The sequence below is a fragment of the Aptenodytes forsteri genome, unplaced genomic scaffold (assembly GCF_000699145.1).
Source record: "Aptenodytes forsteri isolate BGI_AS27 unplaced genomic scaffold, ASM69914v1 Scaffold270, whole genome shotgun sequence".
In the NCBI taxonomy this organism is placed as follows: Eukaryota; Metazoa; Chordata; class Aves; order Sphenisciformes; family Spheniscidae; genus Aptenodytes; species Aptenodytes forsteri.
Genome location: NW_008794631.1, coordinates 3,196,056 through 3,214,036, shown reverse-complemented (window position 1 = coordinate 3,214,036; position 17,981 = coordinate 3,196,056). Strand labels below are relative to the sequence as shown.

Here is a 17,981-nt window from a genome sequence, read left to right as displayed (position 1 = left end):
TATTAGCAGGCTTGAGTTTCAAATCTGGTCTAAGAGGACCATGGTCAGAAATAATCAAAATAACTATTTTTGTTGCATGCTCTTGTGGCTCATTCATGACATATTCTGCTCTGGAGACTTTGTAGTAAGGTAGAACTTGTCACAGACAGTATGTGAAACTGGTCATTTTCTTTAAAAGGAAGATCTAGACCAGTCTTTACTTAGATGTTATAGTTAGTAATTGTTGAAGTAAATTATGATACGGAATAATTAGTTCTGGACTTAATATTATTACTTGTTGATATACGCAATCTCTGTGTAGGTCCCTTCCAAATCCCCTCCACCAACTGGCAACAGAAGCAGGACATCTTCGATTACAGATCAGAATGATGAAGGCACTTTAACACCAGACAAAGAGGTCAGTTGAGAACTGTTTTTCTGGATTTTTCAACTTTAACTTTAAAAAAAAAAATCTAACTTTGTGTCCTTGATTAACTTTTTTTTTATTCCACAATCTCACTATTTTCTGTGCATTTATAGATACGAATAGTCTAATTTTTAGGTTAAATACTGAAGTGTTTAATATTAGTAAAACGGACCTTTAAGCTGTAGTGGTTAACCCCCAGATTAGGGAACCTTTTAAGTCTTCCTTCAGGTCTTAAAAATCTTACCCCTGAATTGAACTCAGGTAGTGGGACAGAAGTTATATTCAGAGAGACTAACTTTGTTTTTTATGCCTCTTTTGGTTGAAAAGTTGGGGGAATCCAGTTAACTGCACAGGTAACTTGAGATGGATGAGCCTAAAGGCTTAAACTGAGCCCCTGTAATGTTTCTAACCATACCAGTAATAATTGTCAAATTTAGACTTTTTAAGCAGCAAAAGCTTAAGTATGGAATATGAAATAATTGAAGCCATGAGGCACAGTGATGTTCCTCTGTGCGACTGATTCACTGTTTTTTGTCTGTCATTAACTTGGTGCTGCCTACACAAAAGGAAGAAATCTTCCTCTCCCTTTTCAGCGGGAAATAAAGGGAAAGATTAAGTCGTAACACTCCTCATCCCTTTTATTATACAAGTACCAACTGATTTTCTGCTCAAATAGTATAACTCACACATTGAGTGAAAGGCAGAATACTTTTCCTTAACTTGTATTTATTTTTGAGGATGTCTCTGCTTTTATTCCAGATCTGAAAAAGGTTTGTGAGCCTGAAGGCTTATCTTCTTTTTCAGTTTTATCAATTGATTTAGTAAAAATACTAGCTCTCGTCACAATTCGGATAACATTTAAAAAATAAATACATTTCCAAATGTTGTTGGGTGCTACCGATATGTCACCTGTATGTATCAATGCTTTCTGTAGTGTTCATAATTTCTGTGGAGAACTACATTTTGTCCTGTACTGCTTCATTAGATACATGTTGCCCCCCAGCAGACTGTTTTTTTCAAACTGCTTTTCCAGACAAACAGGAGAAGCAAAGAATTCCCCACCGGACATGCCAAGTTATGTTGGAAGAACATTATGCTCTAAATACAGTGGTTACACTGGAATGATCAGAGAGGCAGAAGGAGAAATAAGATTAAGAATGGAAACAGTACTAAAGTGACCTCAGATTTACAGCTATACTTGGGCTTAGGGAGCTGCTATGAGAATTTTACTTGTGAAACATATCCTGTAATTAGAAATTCAGAAAGTAGTGAAGCTGCTAAGGGAATGAAAATATCTTCTTTTTTTGTAAGGACTAGTTTTAGGTCAAATGGAAAATGTTACTAAAATAAAGATAAATTTAAATGATCAAGACATGAAATCTCCTTTCTTCAAATATTTCTCATAAATGTTAACAGAATGATTAAAAGCAAATCGTCTTTGAAATTTGTTTGTTGGATTAGATTTTCATAAAATTCAGGTCGGTGGCAGTATTACTATGCTTAAAAAAGATGCAGATATTACATACTATCTCTGAAAATATATGCCCTGATTATATGGGTGCGTTAGTCTTTTGGGCGGCATTTTTTGCAGTGTTCTCATTTGATCAGGCAGATGATTTATGTACAGGTGTCAATGGCAATGGCATTACAATGAACTAAAGTTGGACAACATTTAATACACTGAAAATGTTTGGTTTTTGAAGAGTATCGTGCTAAAACGTTCTTGCAGTACATGCATAATTGCTAACCCTTTTGGTACTGAAAGCTAAGCAAAATTACAGTGTTTCATAGTTCTCTTATGTTCTCTGTCCTCCCTCTGGGCTATTATGTTTTAGTATATCTTTAATAGATCATGTTTTTGGATTTTTAGTGCTGTAATATCAAAGTTGCAAGTATCGCACGTGAAAGCTTTGAATTAAACTCAGAATATTTTTAGAATAAAAACAATTTCAGAGTGAATTACAGTTGTAAATGACAGCGTTAGTCTGATCAAAGAATTAAAATGTACAGGCAAACATTCTTGCTTTATATTCTGCAGTGATAAGATTTTTTTAATTTTTCAAAATTCCAAAACATTCTCAGTTTTAAAAAAAAACAAACAAGTTGTATGCTCCATTCATGGAATACTAGGTAAGTTTCTTTTTTGTGCCCACTTTCTTCTTCAGCTTCTATTTTAGTGGAGCTGTGGATCTCCAGAGGCAGTGTTACAGAAAAGCTCATAATTTTTTTGTGTATAAGGCAAAAGAAGTCTGTCTAATTCTGTATTCTGTTCTTGCAAGTAGCCCATAAAACATGACTACAGTGTGAGGTAAAAGCATATACTGGTACTTCACAGAACTTCTTCAGAAAATTTGCATATCGGATGCTTTCTGAGTTGGTCTTGGTGCCATTTGAAACAGCCCTGGATGATTAAAAAACGCTGACTTAGTGCTTCCAGTCTTTTCTAGGGAAGAATAGTGTTTGGTTTTAAAACTGTTACTGTGTTGACTCTTGAACAGAATTTGAGGTGAAATACATCAATCATATTCAGTATAGTTCCTAGAAGTTCAAAATTTTCCTTCAGTTCTATAATATACTTATTTACAAGGCAGGCCCACCTGTAGAAGGTAACAAAGCTAGTTCGGAGCCATCAGCTGAGAGCAAACAGCTGATAGCTTGCTGTGGGTGACCTACCAGTCATGCGTATCCAAATATCACTCTCATCCTCATGAGTGTTATGGAAGTGACAGCAGAGCACAATATATATAGCTTTTCTTAGAGCTAAAGATAAACTAGCTAAGGTACTTTTCAGTCTCGCTTTAGTGCTATATAATGACTGTGTTTTTAAATTAATTGAAATGTTTTTCTAGTGTTGGCTATTAATAAAGCAGGACAAGTAAAGCTGAAATAATACTCCTTCAATACCTTTGTTAATGTTGCATCTTTCCTGTATTCATATACTTAATTTGGAGTACTTCTAAATAGACGTTGCCATGCAAAGATGGTAGTGGTTCAGAGATGTCTATTTTTTTCCTTTCTGACATGCAAATTTAAAACTAATTTTTGGAGGCTGTATAACCTAGTTTGTATCTAAAGCCTGGATTTTACAACTCCTGATGCATACACCAGCATGTTTAGATTGCTCATCAGAATGTAAAACAAACCAGAAAAGAGTCGTGTTTGATTTCTGTACTACCTCTTTCTCAAAATGCAGTTCTGTACTTTTAGATTCTGGGGCTTTTTTAATTGCAGAGAGAAACCTTGAACTTTAAGCTCTTCAGTTTTTCCTATTCCCTGATCACAGTTAGGGATGAGGCGTAAAAGGTTATGTTGCAAATTGCACAAACATTCTATAAATATTTGTGTAAATCAGCAAATTACTGAATTATTCACAACTTTTTTCTGGCATTCCCCAACTGGGACAAATAACCAAATTTATTTATTTATTATTTTGCTGTGGGGAATGAGTTACTTGTCAGTAAGAGCTGAAATTCTAAACCTTTAGCCTGATATCCCCCAGCTCCTTGAACTAGATGAGCAAATACTGGCTTGTCTCTTAGACAAGCTTATAGTCTGATCCCTTTCCCTCTGTCTTACTGTGCTTGTATACGACATAGCAAAACTGTCCACGTACAATTATAGAAGCTTCTAAGCATTAACATAATACAAATGCACATATACCATGATGCACTTTGCTAACAAAATGTATGAATTTTCAGATTTGCTTGATAACAGGTTAATCTGAAATTTGGAACCACTGATTCTCTTTTTTTTTTCTGAAAGGAAATAATGACTGCCTTTGGCAATCAGACATGTATTATATGTATGTAACATGCATTGATTCAACTACTGCCATCTCCAGAGCGATGAGACTCAGGTCAAACTCTAATCCCTGTTAAATTCTGGTTTTCGTTTCACAGCATGTTAAGGCAGCCCTTTGATCTAGGGATCACATGTACTTTGGCCTTTGCACCCCACTCATCAGACTCTTAGCAAAGGAAGATTTGAGCATGGTAATTCTTCAGAGGGAGGAGGAAGAATATAGCAAGAATAATACAAACACGGTTGTGGAGTTCAGAAAGTCCATAAAGAACAAGTAAGGCTGCTCAGCTTAGGCCAAACTTGGGGGCTAAAAAAACTGTTCAGACTTTTGGAAATACAAAGGTTATTTAAAAAATAACTTTATGTATTGTTCTTTGGTAATACTGAAGGAAACACAGCATCATCTGGTGTCTGGTTTCATCACCTAATTTACCTCATTTGTAACTTTTCTCCAAGATAGAAATGTTTGTTGGTTAGTAAGATTTTACTTGCAAAAAAAAGAATAGAAGTTAAATATTGTGACAAAAGATCAGCAATATCATAGCCTTAATTTGGTGCTTGAGATTAAGGTCGGTATAGGGTAGGGAGTTCATTTACCCTGGAGTATGTTTGAAACAGAATGTTGGAAGATCTTAGTAGGATTTCTGTGGCATGCTTGAAGTGTGATTTGATGGCATTCAGAGGATTAGAGAAGGTTAGTTAAAGGATTATGTACATCTTTGCACATTCAGTCTGTTTCCAGTATGCTTCAGCCCAGCTGGATTCCCTGCTTGTCTAGTTTTATTGATCACATTACTGGCATAGCACTAATGTGGTGCTAGTGATGCATTAGACAGTGTAGCACCAGATATGTTTAATGTTTCTGAAGCTACTAAGATAATTCAGGGTGGGTTTTAGGCCAGATCCTGAAGTGCAAGAATTCATTGTGGAAATATTTATATCTGTTTAATTTTGGCAGACTAGCAAGTTGTTTCTTGTCTTTTTTCCGGGCATAGGTGAATCATTTTTAGTGACTTGTAATACCCCCTCCCCTCCCCAAGGTAACTAGACAGCTAGTTTTAAAGCCATACTGAATAGTTGATTAAAAAAGTTAAAAAGTGCAGATAAAAACACATGTATATATTGGAAAGCATTAGGTAGTGTGATTATAGGACTCATTAGACAGCTCTGCCTGTAACTTAGCTGTAAAAACGTAGCAGGTAATGAGCTGCTGGAGTAACAAAAATACTGTGAGCAAGTACTTAAGTATTTTCATTGTTGGGCACCCAACATCCAAGAATGGAGGATGAGCTCACTAATGAGAAAATGCAGCCAGTTCTAAATGCGCTAAGGAAATACCACTCTTGGACCATGACTGAGTATATTGTGTCTTTGGTAGCTATTTGAAGTGTAAAACTTGTCTTGGCTACTGAGGAGGAAGCATTTTGCGATTTCATTTTGATACAGTGATTACTGTTCTGCCTCAGTATTGTTGTCTTCTGCCCTTCTTTATTTGCAGGGTTGGCTCCTTCCCTTTTGTGCTTGCCTTTACTCAAGCAACAGCAGGGTGAAGCTGAGATGATTTAGTGATGTTCTTGCATCAGGGTTCTGACTAACAACTGTGAAACTCCACAGTATTGTTAATAGCATTCTACTGTTTGTGTAAACTATTAGTTATGATGGAGACCCTGGAGTTGTATGGCTGCAAACTCAAGCAGTACTGCATCAGTTTACATTCATAGGCTTTTTTCTTTCTTTCTTCTCAAAACCATAACAGTTAGTAATGTGGATTGGTGTATTTTAGGCTGTGGATAGCTTGGATCTTCTGAGCTTGCTAAAAAGGAGTTACATACACTCCCTACATAGTGTACATTCATCCTACTACCAGGTAGTTTGAGTGAATTTTTAAAATTAACTCTTTCCATTGTTTAAAGCTTTTTGTCATCTTACCCGTAAGTTTTGTGTTTTGTTGTTAACGTTTTGTGAAAGACTTACTGTCTAAGCCTCTTGTTAGAACTTGGCTGCACTGACATCGTTACGGACTTCAGGGGATGATTGAAAATACAACAATTCACGGATGCTGAACATACTGACAGTTCAATCTTTTTTTTATTTTGGGTTAAGAATAATAACTTACTAGAGAATTACATAGGAATTCTTTTTAATGCAACTTGCTTGGTGTACTATTTAATGGAATTAGGATTAAGCAAAATAATGCTACGGTGAAATGTCACAACTTAATATTTTGAGAAGCAAACATTAGCATACTGTTACTATGAAGAGATAATTTGAACCATCTGTGATTCCTGAAGTTCTTGATGGTCATGTTTTTAAAAGTGACTTAACTAAGCTGAAGATAATGTGGTACATGTTGAAAATGTTCATAATCTTTTCGTTAATAGTATTTGCCATAATCAATTTCTGAGTGCTTTGCAAACGGTTTCATCATCTTAACTGGTCTTCTCTAAACATACAAAGGAATATTTATCTTAAAGATTTTATTTGTGGTTCAGAATTTGCATGCTTCTAATTGACGAGGCCATCAGGCTTGCTTGTAATATTGCTGCTGTATGTTTGTACATTTGTGTATGCATAGTATTTGCCATTTCTTTTTCTGGCATGTACCCTTTCAAGAGGTACATGTACAAAATGCATAGCATGGCCAAGGCTATGAGCTTCTACAACCATCACCACTTAACAAAGATTTTCTGGAATCATTAACACTTACCAGCTTCCTTATTTTTGTTTTGCCTAAAAGCTCAGATGAGGAAAGAAACTTACGGGGGGTTTTACACACTTGAATAAATATATGGCAGGAGCTTAACACAGCTTACTCTTAGGAATTATACTTCTAACAGGCTGAGAGAGAGACACTTGTGACCGGTCTGACCAAACTCAGCATGTGGTTGCAACCACAGTGGGTGCACTGGGCAAGTGTGTCCAGGCTGGGGGGAAGAAGATTAGGAGCAAGAGAAATGGGACCATCTCTTCTGTTAGCAGCTCGTGTTTGTAGTAGCTTAAAAGTAAGAAGTTTCACCCAAGTTTCTTGGACCTAGCTAGTTCTTGGCAAATCAAGTAAACTATTGGAGCACCTGTCCCGTGCTAGTTTTGGGAATGCCATGACAAGGGCAGCTGAATAATAGAAGTCAGAATTAATTGTCACTGTACTTACCAGTTTGAGAAGTAAAAGTTGGGCATAAATTTTAGAATTAGTGCTCTGCAGATACCCTGTCTGTAAAGACAGTTCACAATTTTGTAGATTTTGTAGTGGTTTTGGTTTGGGTTTTTTGTTGGGTTTTTTTTTTACCATGAACCAAAGCTTCTTTCCCTTTGTAGCTGTAGAAGGTCTTCTGATATAACTAGCAGGGTTCTCCAGCAATGGACATTTGTACTAGGCAGGGGTGTGTGTGTATGTGTATATATATGTATGTATGAATATAGTATAGAATTGAATAGGAGACAATAAAAGCACATTGTTTAGGTTTTTATTTTGCTTTGTTTTTTGCAGGATTGGTAATTTAGGTCTCAGTTGTTCAGGTTTTTCAGTATTTATTTGTTTTTTTCAGCATAGAAATACATTAGAGAAAAGGCATAGGAAGTGAGTACCAACATTCAGAGGCTGTTGTGTATGGCTGTCACTGAACATTAAGCACTTAATACATTTTCTGAAAGGGTTTCATGGACACAAATTGCAAGTCATGTAGCGTTCCAGATCTTACACATGAAAATATTTTTTCTCTCTCAATTTGAATGTATGTAATTCATCTACTGGAGCTCTGGATACAATGTAGCAGTAACAAAAAAAAAAAAAAAATCAAACTCTAACTTACATTGTAATAGATTTGATTCCTAAAAATACTATTTAGTAACTTGAAATAAACCAAAATTGTTCTGAAATAATGAGGAAGAAAAACCATACCATGTTTTGGTTCAGTCAGCAGACAGCACAGTTCTGAAATCTCAGCCTATAAGAAAGTTGAACGTTGAACTTCTGTGTGTGAGTAAAATCATGAGAGGAATATTTTTTTAAATCTGTTACAGCATCCTAACAGCATTAGATTGCATTACATTACATGTATATATCCAGTTTGAATTCAAATTCCAGTCTCTTTCTCTTCATGTTTTTCGTCTCTAGGAATTTAAATCTCTTCCTTGATACTGATTTGATAAAGTGGTTAATTTGACTTGTGGTGTTTTTACAAAATAGTCTGCTAGTAGTTTGAAAAATTTTGTAAGGGATTTTTTTTTTAATGTAGTTAGAATTCTAGTGTATGAGAACACTAGAAGATAAATAGTCAAAAGCATGCAATATATATTGTTTATAACTGAAATACTGATAGAATTTTTAGAATAATGAGGTTTTTTGCACATAACAGAGCAAAGGAAGGTTCAGTGATATCTGAAGATGTCATCCACAGAAGTTTTAAAAAAACCTACAATATCGATGCCTGAAACATTGTCTTTATCTTTAGCCAAACAAGGATTTTTTTTTTTTAAATTGTGTGTTTCTTTACTTCTAAATTATCAAAACTGTATTTTGGCTGTTCTGAAATGATCTAATGCATATTTTCTGGTTATGTTCTGCTTTTATCAGTATCTGTTGTCTCAAACTGCTGTATTGTTTTATGATGTTTTTAATAGTGTGGAAAAATTGAGTAAAATCGTGCAACGTTCTTTACCTTATTACTTGATTTATTTTCATATTCCTACTTTTTGCATTGAATGACAGCTGCTAGCCGGGATGATAGCAGAACCTGCTTTTCTCTCTGAGTATACTATCTTTGCTTTGGATCCCACCAAACAACCTAAGCCACAGAGTGACGGTGTGGTGAGTCCTCCCACCCCTCTTAGTGATGCCTTTAGCAGGGGGAGGAGAGTACTGTACTAGAAGGCAAACCTAGTGTTGCTTGTGGCTTGTTCTCACAAAGGCATCTATCTTAACTATCCTGTTGCTAACCCTGCACTAAATTTCACAGAGGTAGTACCTGATAGCTCCTGGCTGGTGTGCTGTATGATGTGGATTTATTGTAATATAAAAAAATTAACACGTTTTCTGTTGTACAGGTAACCATACTCTACACAACTTTTAAATAATTGTTGCACAAGTTTGTTTGTATGTTTGTTGCTTAGAATTCATTAATGCCATTGGAAGTCTTCATTTTTATGTATGTCTGTATGTATTTCAAGATAAATGGATATGATAAACTGAGATTGTTTTTGTCTAAAAATTACTTGCTTTTTGCTGTGCACAGTGAAAGCCTCACAATGTTATTTACTACTAATGGTAGCAGGAAATAATCATCTCGCATAGACACTGAAATTCAGCTACTTCTAGTTGGTAACCTGGCAGCTATTATTGTGAGGATAAATAGTCTTTTTTTTAGTAATTAGATTTTTTTTTTAAATATGTCTTTCTTTGCCTTGAAATGTTGTTTTCATAGTATACAAGTGGAGAAGCTCAGTGAGAAGAGAACAAGGAGTGGAGAAAAAGAAGCAGGCATCAGGAGGAAAGCAGCCTTCTAACTTCTAACATATGCACATACAAAGCTATATTCTTCTCATTATTGTCACAGGATGAGATGGCATCTTTCACATGCTTCAGAGGCATGGCATTCCTGAGTCTGTAGTGATTCAAAACAGAGTGTTTTTTAGAGTCCCAGCTCATCCTCATACTTCATGATTACTTTGCTTTTCCAGTTTAGCAAGTGCTTTTTTGCTGTTCACGCAGAGGTTGAAAATGACAAGTCACTGAAAGCTATTACAGGATAGAAATTTGATAAGCAGATGGACATAGCACAGCACAGCACGTTGTGTTGGACTTGTCTCGCTCAAGCTAAGCAAGATTGTACTGAAACAGTGAAAAGTCTTCATTTGTTGTAAAGGGTTATGCTTGTTTAGAGCATGCCCTTAGAGCACAGATTCATTACTAGCTCTGTCATGGTGTTCTCAAGATTGAGCTTTTTGATGGGGAGCAAAGAGGACATTCAAACTGTGCTGAAATCTGTAGTTTTGAAATAGTTACTAGATTTTTTTTTTCAATTCTAGGTATTTTGACCATATTCCAGGTCCAGTGATCACTACTTAAAGTTTCACTGTAAATTTAATTAAGCTTTTCTACACTTAGAGCATTAAACAGTTGTGGGCTGTTTTTCACTACACTACAGAATATCCCTAGTACAGTTGCATTTAAAAAACCCATATTTCTCTGAATGCTCAAATGTTGTCTTTATATTATCTTTTAGTATATACTTTAGTGGCAGGAATCAGACTTGCATGTTTGTATACAAGACTGCATACATAGCAAATAATTATAATGTAAGAGTTATCGTTAATGTGTTACCAATGTGTATTAATATGTTACCTGTAAAACTGGTTTTGTTCTCTGAACTTTTTGAAAGCTCTAGAGCTGTACTCTCACAGTAAGAAGAAAATGATACAAAAGTTTATAGGGAAGAGAAGGGCCAATTATATACAAATATATATTAAAAAACCCACATTATATACATTTGGGAAACCTAGGTAAACTAAAGATGCAGGAGAGGGAAAGTTTCATCAACACACACAAATGCGTATTAATTCTGCTAAAACAGACCAGTATTTTAACTGTGTGCGCAAGTGATATGTGATCCAAGAGAGTGAGCATCTTAGAGAAGTGACTGTAAGTGTGGATTTTTTAGCATAGATGAAGTTAGTATAAACTCTTTAACTAAGTTGCATGGGTTTTGTTGCATGAAGAAACAGTTCAAATACTCTTGGACAGAGAGGTTTTTTAAAGAAAAATTAAAGGAAAATGAGGGAAGAAAATGCGTACGAAGCTCTCCTTCCTTCCTCCATAATTTACTCAATTTTGGAATACCTGAGAAGGAGGGAGAAAAGTAAACTTTTTTAAATGCAGACATTTAAGCTTTCACTTTTTAGGGTTACGAGTCTATTTATACCTTTGAGAAATAAGATGAACTAGTTTGCATTTCAGAAATAGGGAAGTAAGGAAGCACGAGTGTCACTAGAACACCCTAATGTGCTTCAGTTAAAACTGAGCTCTGGTTTATACATCTTAATAACAAAAAAACACCTTTTTATTAGAGCATGTAAGTATAGCTCTCTTTGGATAGAGATATAGTTTTGTATGTTCTATGGGTTCATGGAGGAAAGACTTCTGTTGGTCTCCAGAAACCCTGATGTAACTCTGCTGTTTTTAAGACTTTAAAAGCGCCAGCCTGTGCTCTGTGATTCTAGTTTTGCTGAAACATCTCTTAAGGCTTATGAAAGGCTAGGGCTTTTAAGCTCTTCAAAGCCTCTTGAATCCGTATTTATATATAGCAACTTGGATTCATGCTTACCTTTCATTGTGTAGACAGCAGAATATGACCCTTTGCCCTAGAGCACAGTGACTTAGAATTGCGGCAGCTAGATACCTGTGGTGGTCCAGTTTTTATATAAAAGATTACCAATGTATCCCTTTTATGATTTATGCCAATAGAAAGTCTAATCCCAAATATAGGTTCTACTTTTGTTCACACAGATTGAATACAAAGATGTCAACACAATTAATAGGAAAATTTTAAAAGTGGTGACATTAGTTTTGAAATGGCATTTTTTTAAGGATCTTCATAGATCCTTAAATAGCAGCTTTTTAAGGTTCTTCACAGAAAAGAACAGCATCCATGGTTTTTATATTCATAAACACCTTACTAGAGTTAATAAATCTACTTAATCTTACGTTGTAAAATAGATCTTAAATATTATTAAATTATTCTTATGAATTAGATGTATAAACCCTCCATAGTTTCCTTTAATTCTTTTTATGGGTATCAGAGTATATGATTTTTGAAAGAAGTGTTTGTAGTTAGTTTGTAATTCTTGGTAAGGTGTTTGTCTTCCTCTGTTGTCAGTCCAGTACTAGCATGGTAGGTGCTTTGTAAATTATAAAGCAGAAGATAAATTTTTATTTGGTTTACCCTTATTATTAACTTTCCAGTTAGGAAATGAAAAAGAACAGGTAACGGAGCCGAGAAAAAAATGTAGGAGTGCTTCAGTTTAAAACCCAGTAACAGCTCTTAATCCACTAGGAATAAATCCACTGCAACAGGATAGTGCTTTGAAACAGAACACAGATTTCATTCAAGCCAGGTGAAGCGCTATTTCCAAATCCAAACAATATTGTATGGCTGGTTATTGCTCTTTTCGCTTTGTCTGCTCATTTCTCTGGCTTCTTTAACTGTCTGGATTTCTCTTTCCTCTGTGGTAATTTGTACTTTCTTAAGTTTGCTCCATGTCAAACCTTTCTGAAGCCCTTTTACACTGAATCATTCCTCTTCTACATTTACGTTTGTGCTTATCTGCGTATCCACACAGAATAGAAGCTGTGGGTGTAATCATGTAGCAGATACATGCATGATTATCATTGATATTTTAGTTGTATATACACCTTGGATTTTACAGCTTGCATGTAACTATCAGGGTATGTCTTGATAAAAAATTGGAAGTTACACTGCTTTTAGCTGAATTCCTCATGCTTTGTTCAATATGTCTCAGTGCTTTGCTTCTCTTGGGGGGAAAAAAATCATATCCAAGATGGTTTCTGGCATGTTTTGCTACTTCAGTTTGACCTGGTTTAAACACCAGAAAACCATCTGGATTTGAATACCTGACCACAGGACATAGGAAAAGGAGAATAGACAGACTAGGAACAGAAATGTCTGAACTCTGTTAAAAACCCAACAACAAAAAAAACCACCAAAAAACCCAAAACAAACCCAAAACTGTTGTTTTCTGTTGTGTTGGTTTTGGTTTTTTGGGTGGGTGGGGTTTTTTGTTTTTCTTTTTGTTTGGGAGTGCAGAGGAACATACATGTGAAGTCTTGTGCAGGATGTTTTTTCTGAAAGTCTTAATTTGCTTCCTGTGCTTGTTTGGCCTCTTAAACAGCCTGTTACCAGCACTTTTTTCCCAGGTAGTTTCCACACGCCACCCCCCCCACACCCCCCCTCAAATGTACTTAAACAGAGAAAGACAGTGTGATTCCACTGTTAATCCTGTTGGCTGTAAACAACACTGGTCATCAATTAGATTTTTCCTGCTATCATTTTGTCTTTTTGGTGTTTCTTTGATTTGTGCATAAATGTTACATAAATAACCATTATGAATAGTTTAATTGGAGATGTCAGCACTTGCAGATGTCTCATACTAATCCGTGCACACATAGCTGCTTTGTAGTTCTGTATATTGCAGCAATCTGTTTTGAATTTAACCAACTAGTTTGTTTGCATGAAGACAGCTTAATAAACATTCAAAAGAAAGTACTAAAAACACAGGCAAGGAAAAAGCACAGATGCTATTTGTAGGAATCAGTGAATTACAGTCCTTGTAGTCTATTCCTTCTAACAGTTGTTTTTCCTCCTGTAGAACTTAACTAAACAACCACTTCCCAGATCCACAGAAAACAATGGAAGTGGACTGGCCTCCCCGCAGGTATGGGGAGGATATGGGGGGTTTGTTTCCTCCTTCACTGCCGTGTTGTCTTTGTGTTATGTTGGCTTATATCTTCATGCTGGAGTAGGGATGACAAGTACTTGCCTGTCAGGATACTAGGGTGTTTTGTTTGTGTATAATCCCATTAGCTGGTATTAAGCGTTGTCACTGATGCGTGGAGCTTTTTTTGTAGGGACAGGTTAGCAGTGTCTGACGGCATGCTGCAGGCTGCCCCCATTGAGGTGCGTCTCTGCTCATGGACACAGCCAGCACGGGATACGGAGCGTTAGCCTCACTTTCAAAAGTAGAGGGCATATTGCATGGCTAGAAAGCTGATTTCTAGCTGAAGGAAAAGAACTGATAAGCCTAAAAAAACTGCCACTGGTGATAAAGGTGGAGGTCATTCTTTAGTATGTCTCAGAAAAAGTTTAGCTTCCTGGAGTGGGATTAGCAGTGGCTCCTAGCACGTGTGTCCCAACACTTGACTGGGGGCAACACTGTGCAGTAATGCTTTCAAATCGCTTCTGTAGCACCAGCAGTGTATGGTACCATAGCACAGAACCTTTTGTTTTAGAACAGCATAAGTACTTCAGCTGCATAAATCAATAATCGCATTTTATGTAAAAATCATAAAGCCCTTTAAAATAAACAGTCTTTTTTTTTTAATTTTAAGATGGCATGCTAGAACTATTGTACAAGGACTTTTACAATAAATTTGTTCTCTTAATCATAGGAAAATATCTTTGTGTCTTTGAGATAGATACAGTCTTCTGTTTAATACACCAAGAAGTGAGTCACACAATTTTTTTTTTTTTTTTTTACATTTGGAACAACAGTAAATGCAACTATTTATTTTAGTTACATATTCTTCACTTTTTAAAGGGATTACACAGAAATGCATTCTTTTAGAAGTTTAAATCAGAGCTGTAGTTTATTGGATTTAGTTGCTGTCTGAAATTGCCCACATCTGGTAGTGGCATGCTTGATTTTTCTGCACAAGGAGGTGATTCTTCTAAGGGAGTGGAAGCTATTTGGTGTCATGCATGTGTTAGGCAACAGTCGTTCCTTTGCCCAGGTCAGGTCTCTGTTTCCTAGGCTTTAGTGTGTCTGTCTGCCTAAAAGCAGTGCAGAAGTAATTCCTTGCTTTGAATTTTTCCAGCTGAGTGACAGTCAGTCTTTTGCCCAGAGGCTTCAGCTCCGAGTTCCCTCCATGGAGTCTTTGTTTCGAAGCCCAGTAAAAGAGTCCCTGTTCCGCTCTTCTTCTAAGGAGTCCCTGGTACGAACTTCTTCGAGAGACTCATTGAATCGACTGGACTTGGACGCAGCCGGTCCCACCTTTGACCCACCTTCCGACATTGAAAGTGAAACAGAAGAGCCTCCGGGAAATATGGACAGCCTCAGCAAAGAGCAGTTGCTGCAGCGACTGCGCAGAATGGAGCGCAGTTTGGGCAACTATAGGGGAAAATACTCAGAGGTAGGCAACGTTGTTACTGACTTACCTGGGCGGAGAGGGGGAAAGGATGAGGCTAACGGGTACTGCGGTAGTGGATAATCTTTTTGTAATCCTATTTGGAGCAAATGGATCAACTTACAGCTAACATGGAAGTGAAGTTATTGTTGTAAGTCTAGTTATTTTTGGCCTAGATAGGCCAAATGTTTTTCTGGTAATAAAATGTGGAAATCCTTTTCTTCTCTTGTTTGTAAATGATTTCATGTTGTCAGCAATAGAGATTAATTGGTAGTTACTCACACAAAGTAGGCCTATGATGGTTTCTGCTGAAAACCTGTAGCAAGGAGTGGAGTTCAGTACGGAGGTGAGCATGGCTTGTACTCGCATGACAGCAAATTTACTTTTCTTCTGAAACTTGTTCTTGAAGTACACAATGTATATTCCATGTACGTGCGATGGGCAAGCGTTTTGTTTTCAATAAATAAGTTCTGCTCCCCATAATTTCCAGATATTCCCTGGAAGGACTTCATTCAAGGACTATTTCTTTTGCTATTTTAGTGAAAACCAATGATATCAGTAGTTTTGCTACTCATTTCCCAAATTGTTGGGAAAAGTAAAGCTTCCCAAGTGGTGGTGTTGGTTGGGTTTTTTTTTTTAAGTATGTGTGTTTTGCGTTTAAAACTGGCCATTTGCACTGTTTTTTGCAGTTCTTTAAATGTTTGCTGCCCTCAAATACAAAAATTCCTGTGCAGACTTTTGGCTATTACTGTCAAAATCCCTGGAATCTGAAACATGTATAAGGCAATTACAGTATTCAGCATATACCTGAAAAAACAGTTGTCTTCCATTAATTCAGGAATTGTTGTCTCCCCTTCATTTTTTATTCTCTTCTGGCTAGTATAATAAGATATATTTTTTAAAAGTTTATGTAAACAGTGTTGTCAAAATGAAAATTCTTCAGTTTGTAGGTTTGTTTTGGTGGTTGGGTTTTTTGGTGTTTTAGGTTTTTCTGGGTTTTTTTGGTTTTTTTAGTGTAGTCTGTCCAGCAAGTCTTAATTTTCTCTACCAAAAAGGTCTGGGTTTTTTTTTCTGTTTTTGTGAGTTTCTTTAGTTGAGTTGGAAAAAATTGTTTTGCTGGAGCTTGGAAGAAAGTAGTTTCAATATATAATGAAATTTAAGATTGCTGGAGCTTGGAAGAAAGTAGTTTCAATATATAATGAGAATTTAAAATGTAAAATTCTTTTCTCATTTAAAGTAGGATACAAAGTTAGCATCTCAAAAAATACAGTAAGGGAAACCATCCATAGTAGTTTTAGTTTTCTTTTAAGTGCAAAATAAGTATGACTCTGAAATAAATTTTGAATTCTGAAAAATCCTAATTTATTTTAAATAAAAATTTGAAGCTGTCTTTTGACTTAGAGATTTCTGGTTTTGGTGTTTTGGATTTGTTTTCCTTTAATTTTTCAGCAATTTCAAAATGGAATGTTCTAGTTCCAAGTGCCATTATGCTACTTCAGCTTTGGACAGCTTAGGCAATTGTGATCAAATTTTTAATTAAACTAAATTGTGCAGTTACTCATGAAGTCCTTTTGTCAGCTTACAATGAGAAATATTGTCCACTTCCAGTCTTTCTTTGTCTGCTGGGTATATGCAAAGCACATGGGATGAGAACATTTCAGTATTACACAGACCGTTTTTTGCTGGACTTGTAAGTGTATTTTTTAATGCATACTCACTGTAAAATTAATTTTAGTTAAGCTGTCTGGGACGTGTACCCTTACAAATGTACATCCCTGTCAGGTAGCTGTCTGGGATGTAACTTTCTGATACAGCTGGTTTTTTGACTGCCTGTATTGAAGTATGGCTGTTCTTAGAGGTCTTTTTAGTGAAGGGAAAACTGTGCATGAATGCTGAGTAACCTCATTGTTTTGTCATGTAGGCTTTATTTTTTTAACACATTGGAGATATTTTAGACATGGAAAAAGCAAACATTGAGGAAAATTTAAGTATGTTTCTGTCAGAAGAGCTTTCTCAAGTGAAGTGAAGAGTTTGATAATGCAAATAGTGATACAACTAAGCAAATTATTTTGGTAGCTATAAGCGGATACATTATCATCATTATACCTGATTTCTGTATTTTAGCTAGTGTCTGCATATCAAGTTATCCAGCGGGAGAAGAAGAAGCTACAGGTAAGCATTAGTTTTCATCCTTTCTTACCGGAATGCTTTTCTGAATCTTAAGATGTGTAGTGCAAATACAGATTTAATTTTCAGTGCATTATGTGTGTGTATTTACACAATACGTTGTGTATGTGTGTATATATGTGTATGTGTAACAAGACTTTTTCTTAGCTGGGATTTCTAAGGAAGCCAAGCTAATATTGGTTTGTCAAAATAACTGTGAAGCTATTGTAATCCAGCCTATTTTATTGCATAAGCTGAATTCAGGTGATAGATTGCCAACTCACAGTTGGCAGTTTATGATAATACTTACACATGAAGTTTGACTTGAAAGAGAAATACAAATCACTAATTCTTCTGCTGAAATACAATTCTATGAATTTATTTATACTTTAAAGTTACATTCAGTACACCTGATGTTTATTCTTCCTTTTTTAAGGGCATTCTGAGTCAAAGTCAGGATAAAGCACTCCGCAGAATTGGAGAACTGAGAGAGGTAATTTCCTTTATTGATTGAATATTTACTATATACCATACATACATAGGATCTTTCTCTCCCCAGCTTTTGATTATTTTTTTGTTGTTGTTGTTCACTTTACAAAATATTTTCTATCGCACAGCAGGGTTTTTTACCACTTGTTTTCATTTGTTTATATGGGATTATTTCTCTGGCTTGTTTCCTATTCAGCAGCTTAT

At 35.9% G+C, this 17,981-nt stretch overlaps 1 protein-coding gene across 1 annotated transcript in view; it reads left to right on the top strand.

The window, feature by feature from the left end:
* Nucleotides 1-303: 303 nt before the first annotated feature.
* LOC103894155 (golgin subfamily A member 4) overlaps nucleotides 304-17,981 on the top strand; it is a 64,124-nt gene continuing 46,446 nt past the window's right edge. The window contains 6 exon segments of the mRNA XM_009273486.2: nucleotides 304-397; nucleotides 8,916-9,014; nucleotides 13,589-13,654; nucleotides 14,814-15,128; nucleotides 17,247-17,294; nucleotides 17,725-17,781. Of these exon segments, the coding sequence (XP_009271761.1) occupies nucleotides 8,928-9,014; nucleotides 13,589-13,654; nucleotides 14,814-15,128; nucleotides 17,247-17,294; nucleotides 17,725-17,781 (573 nt within the window). The 5' untranslated portion in view covers nucleotides 304-397; nucleotides 8,916-8,927.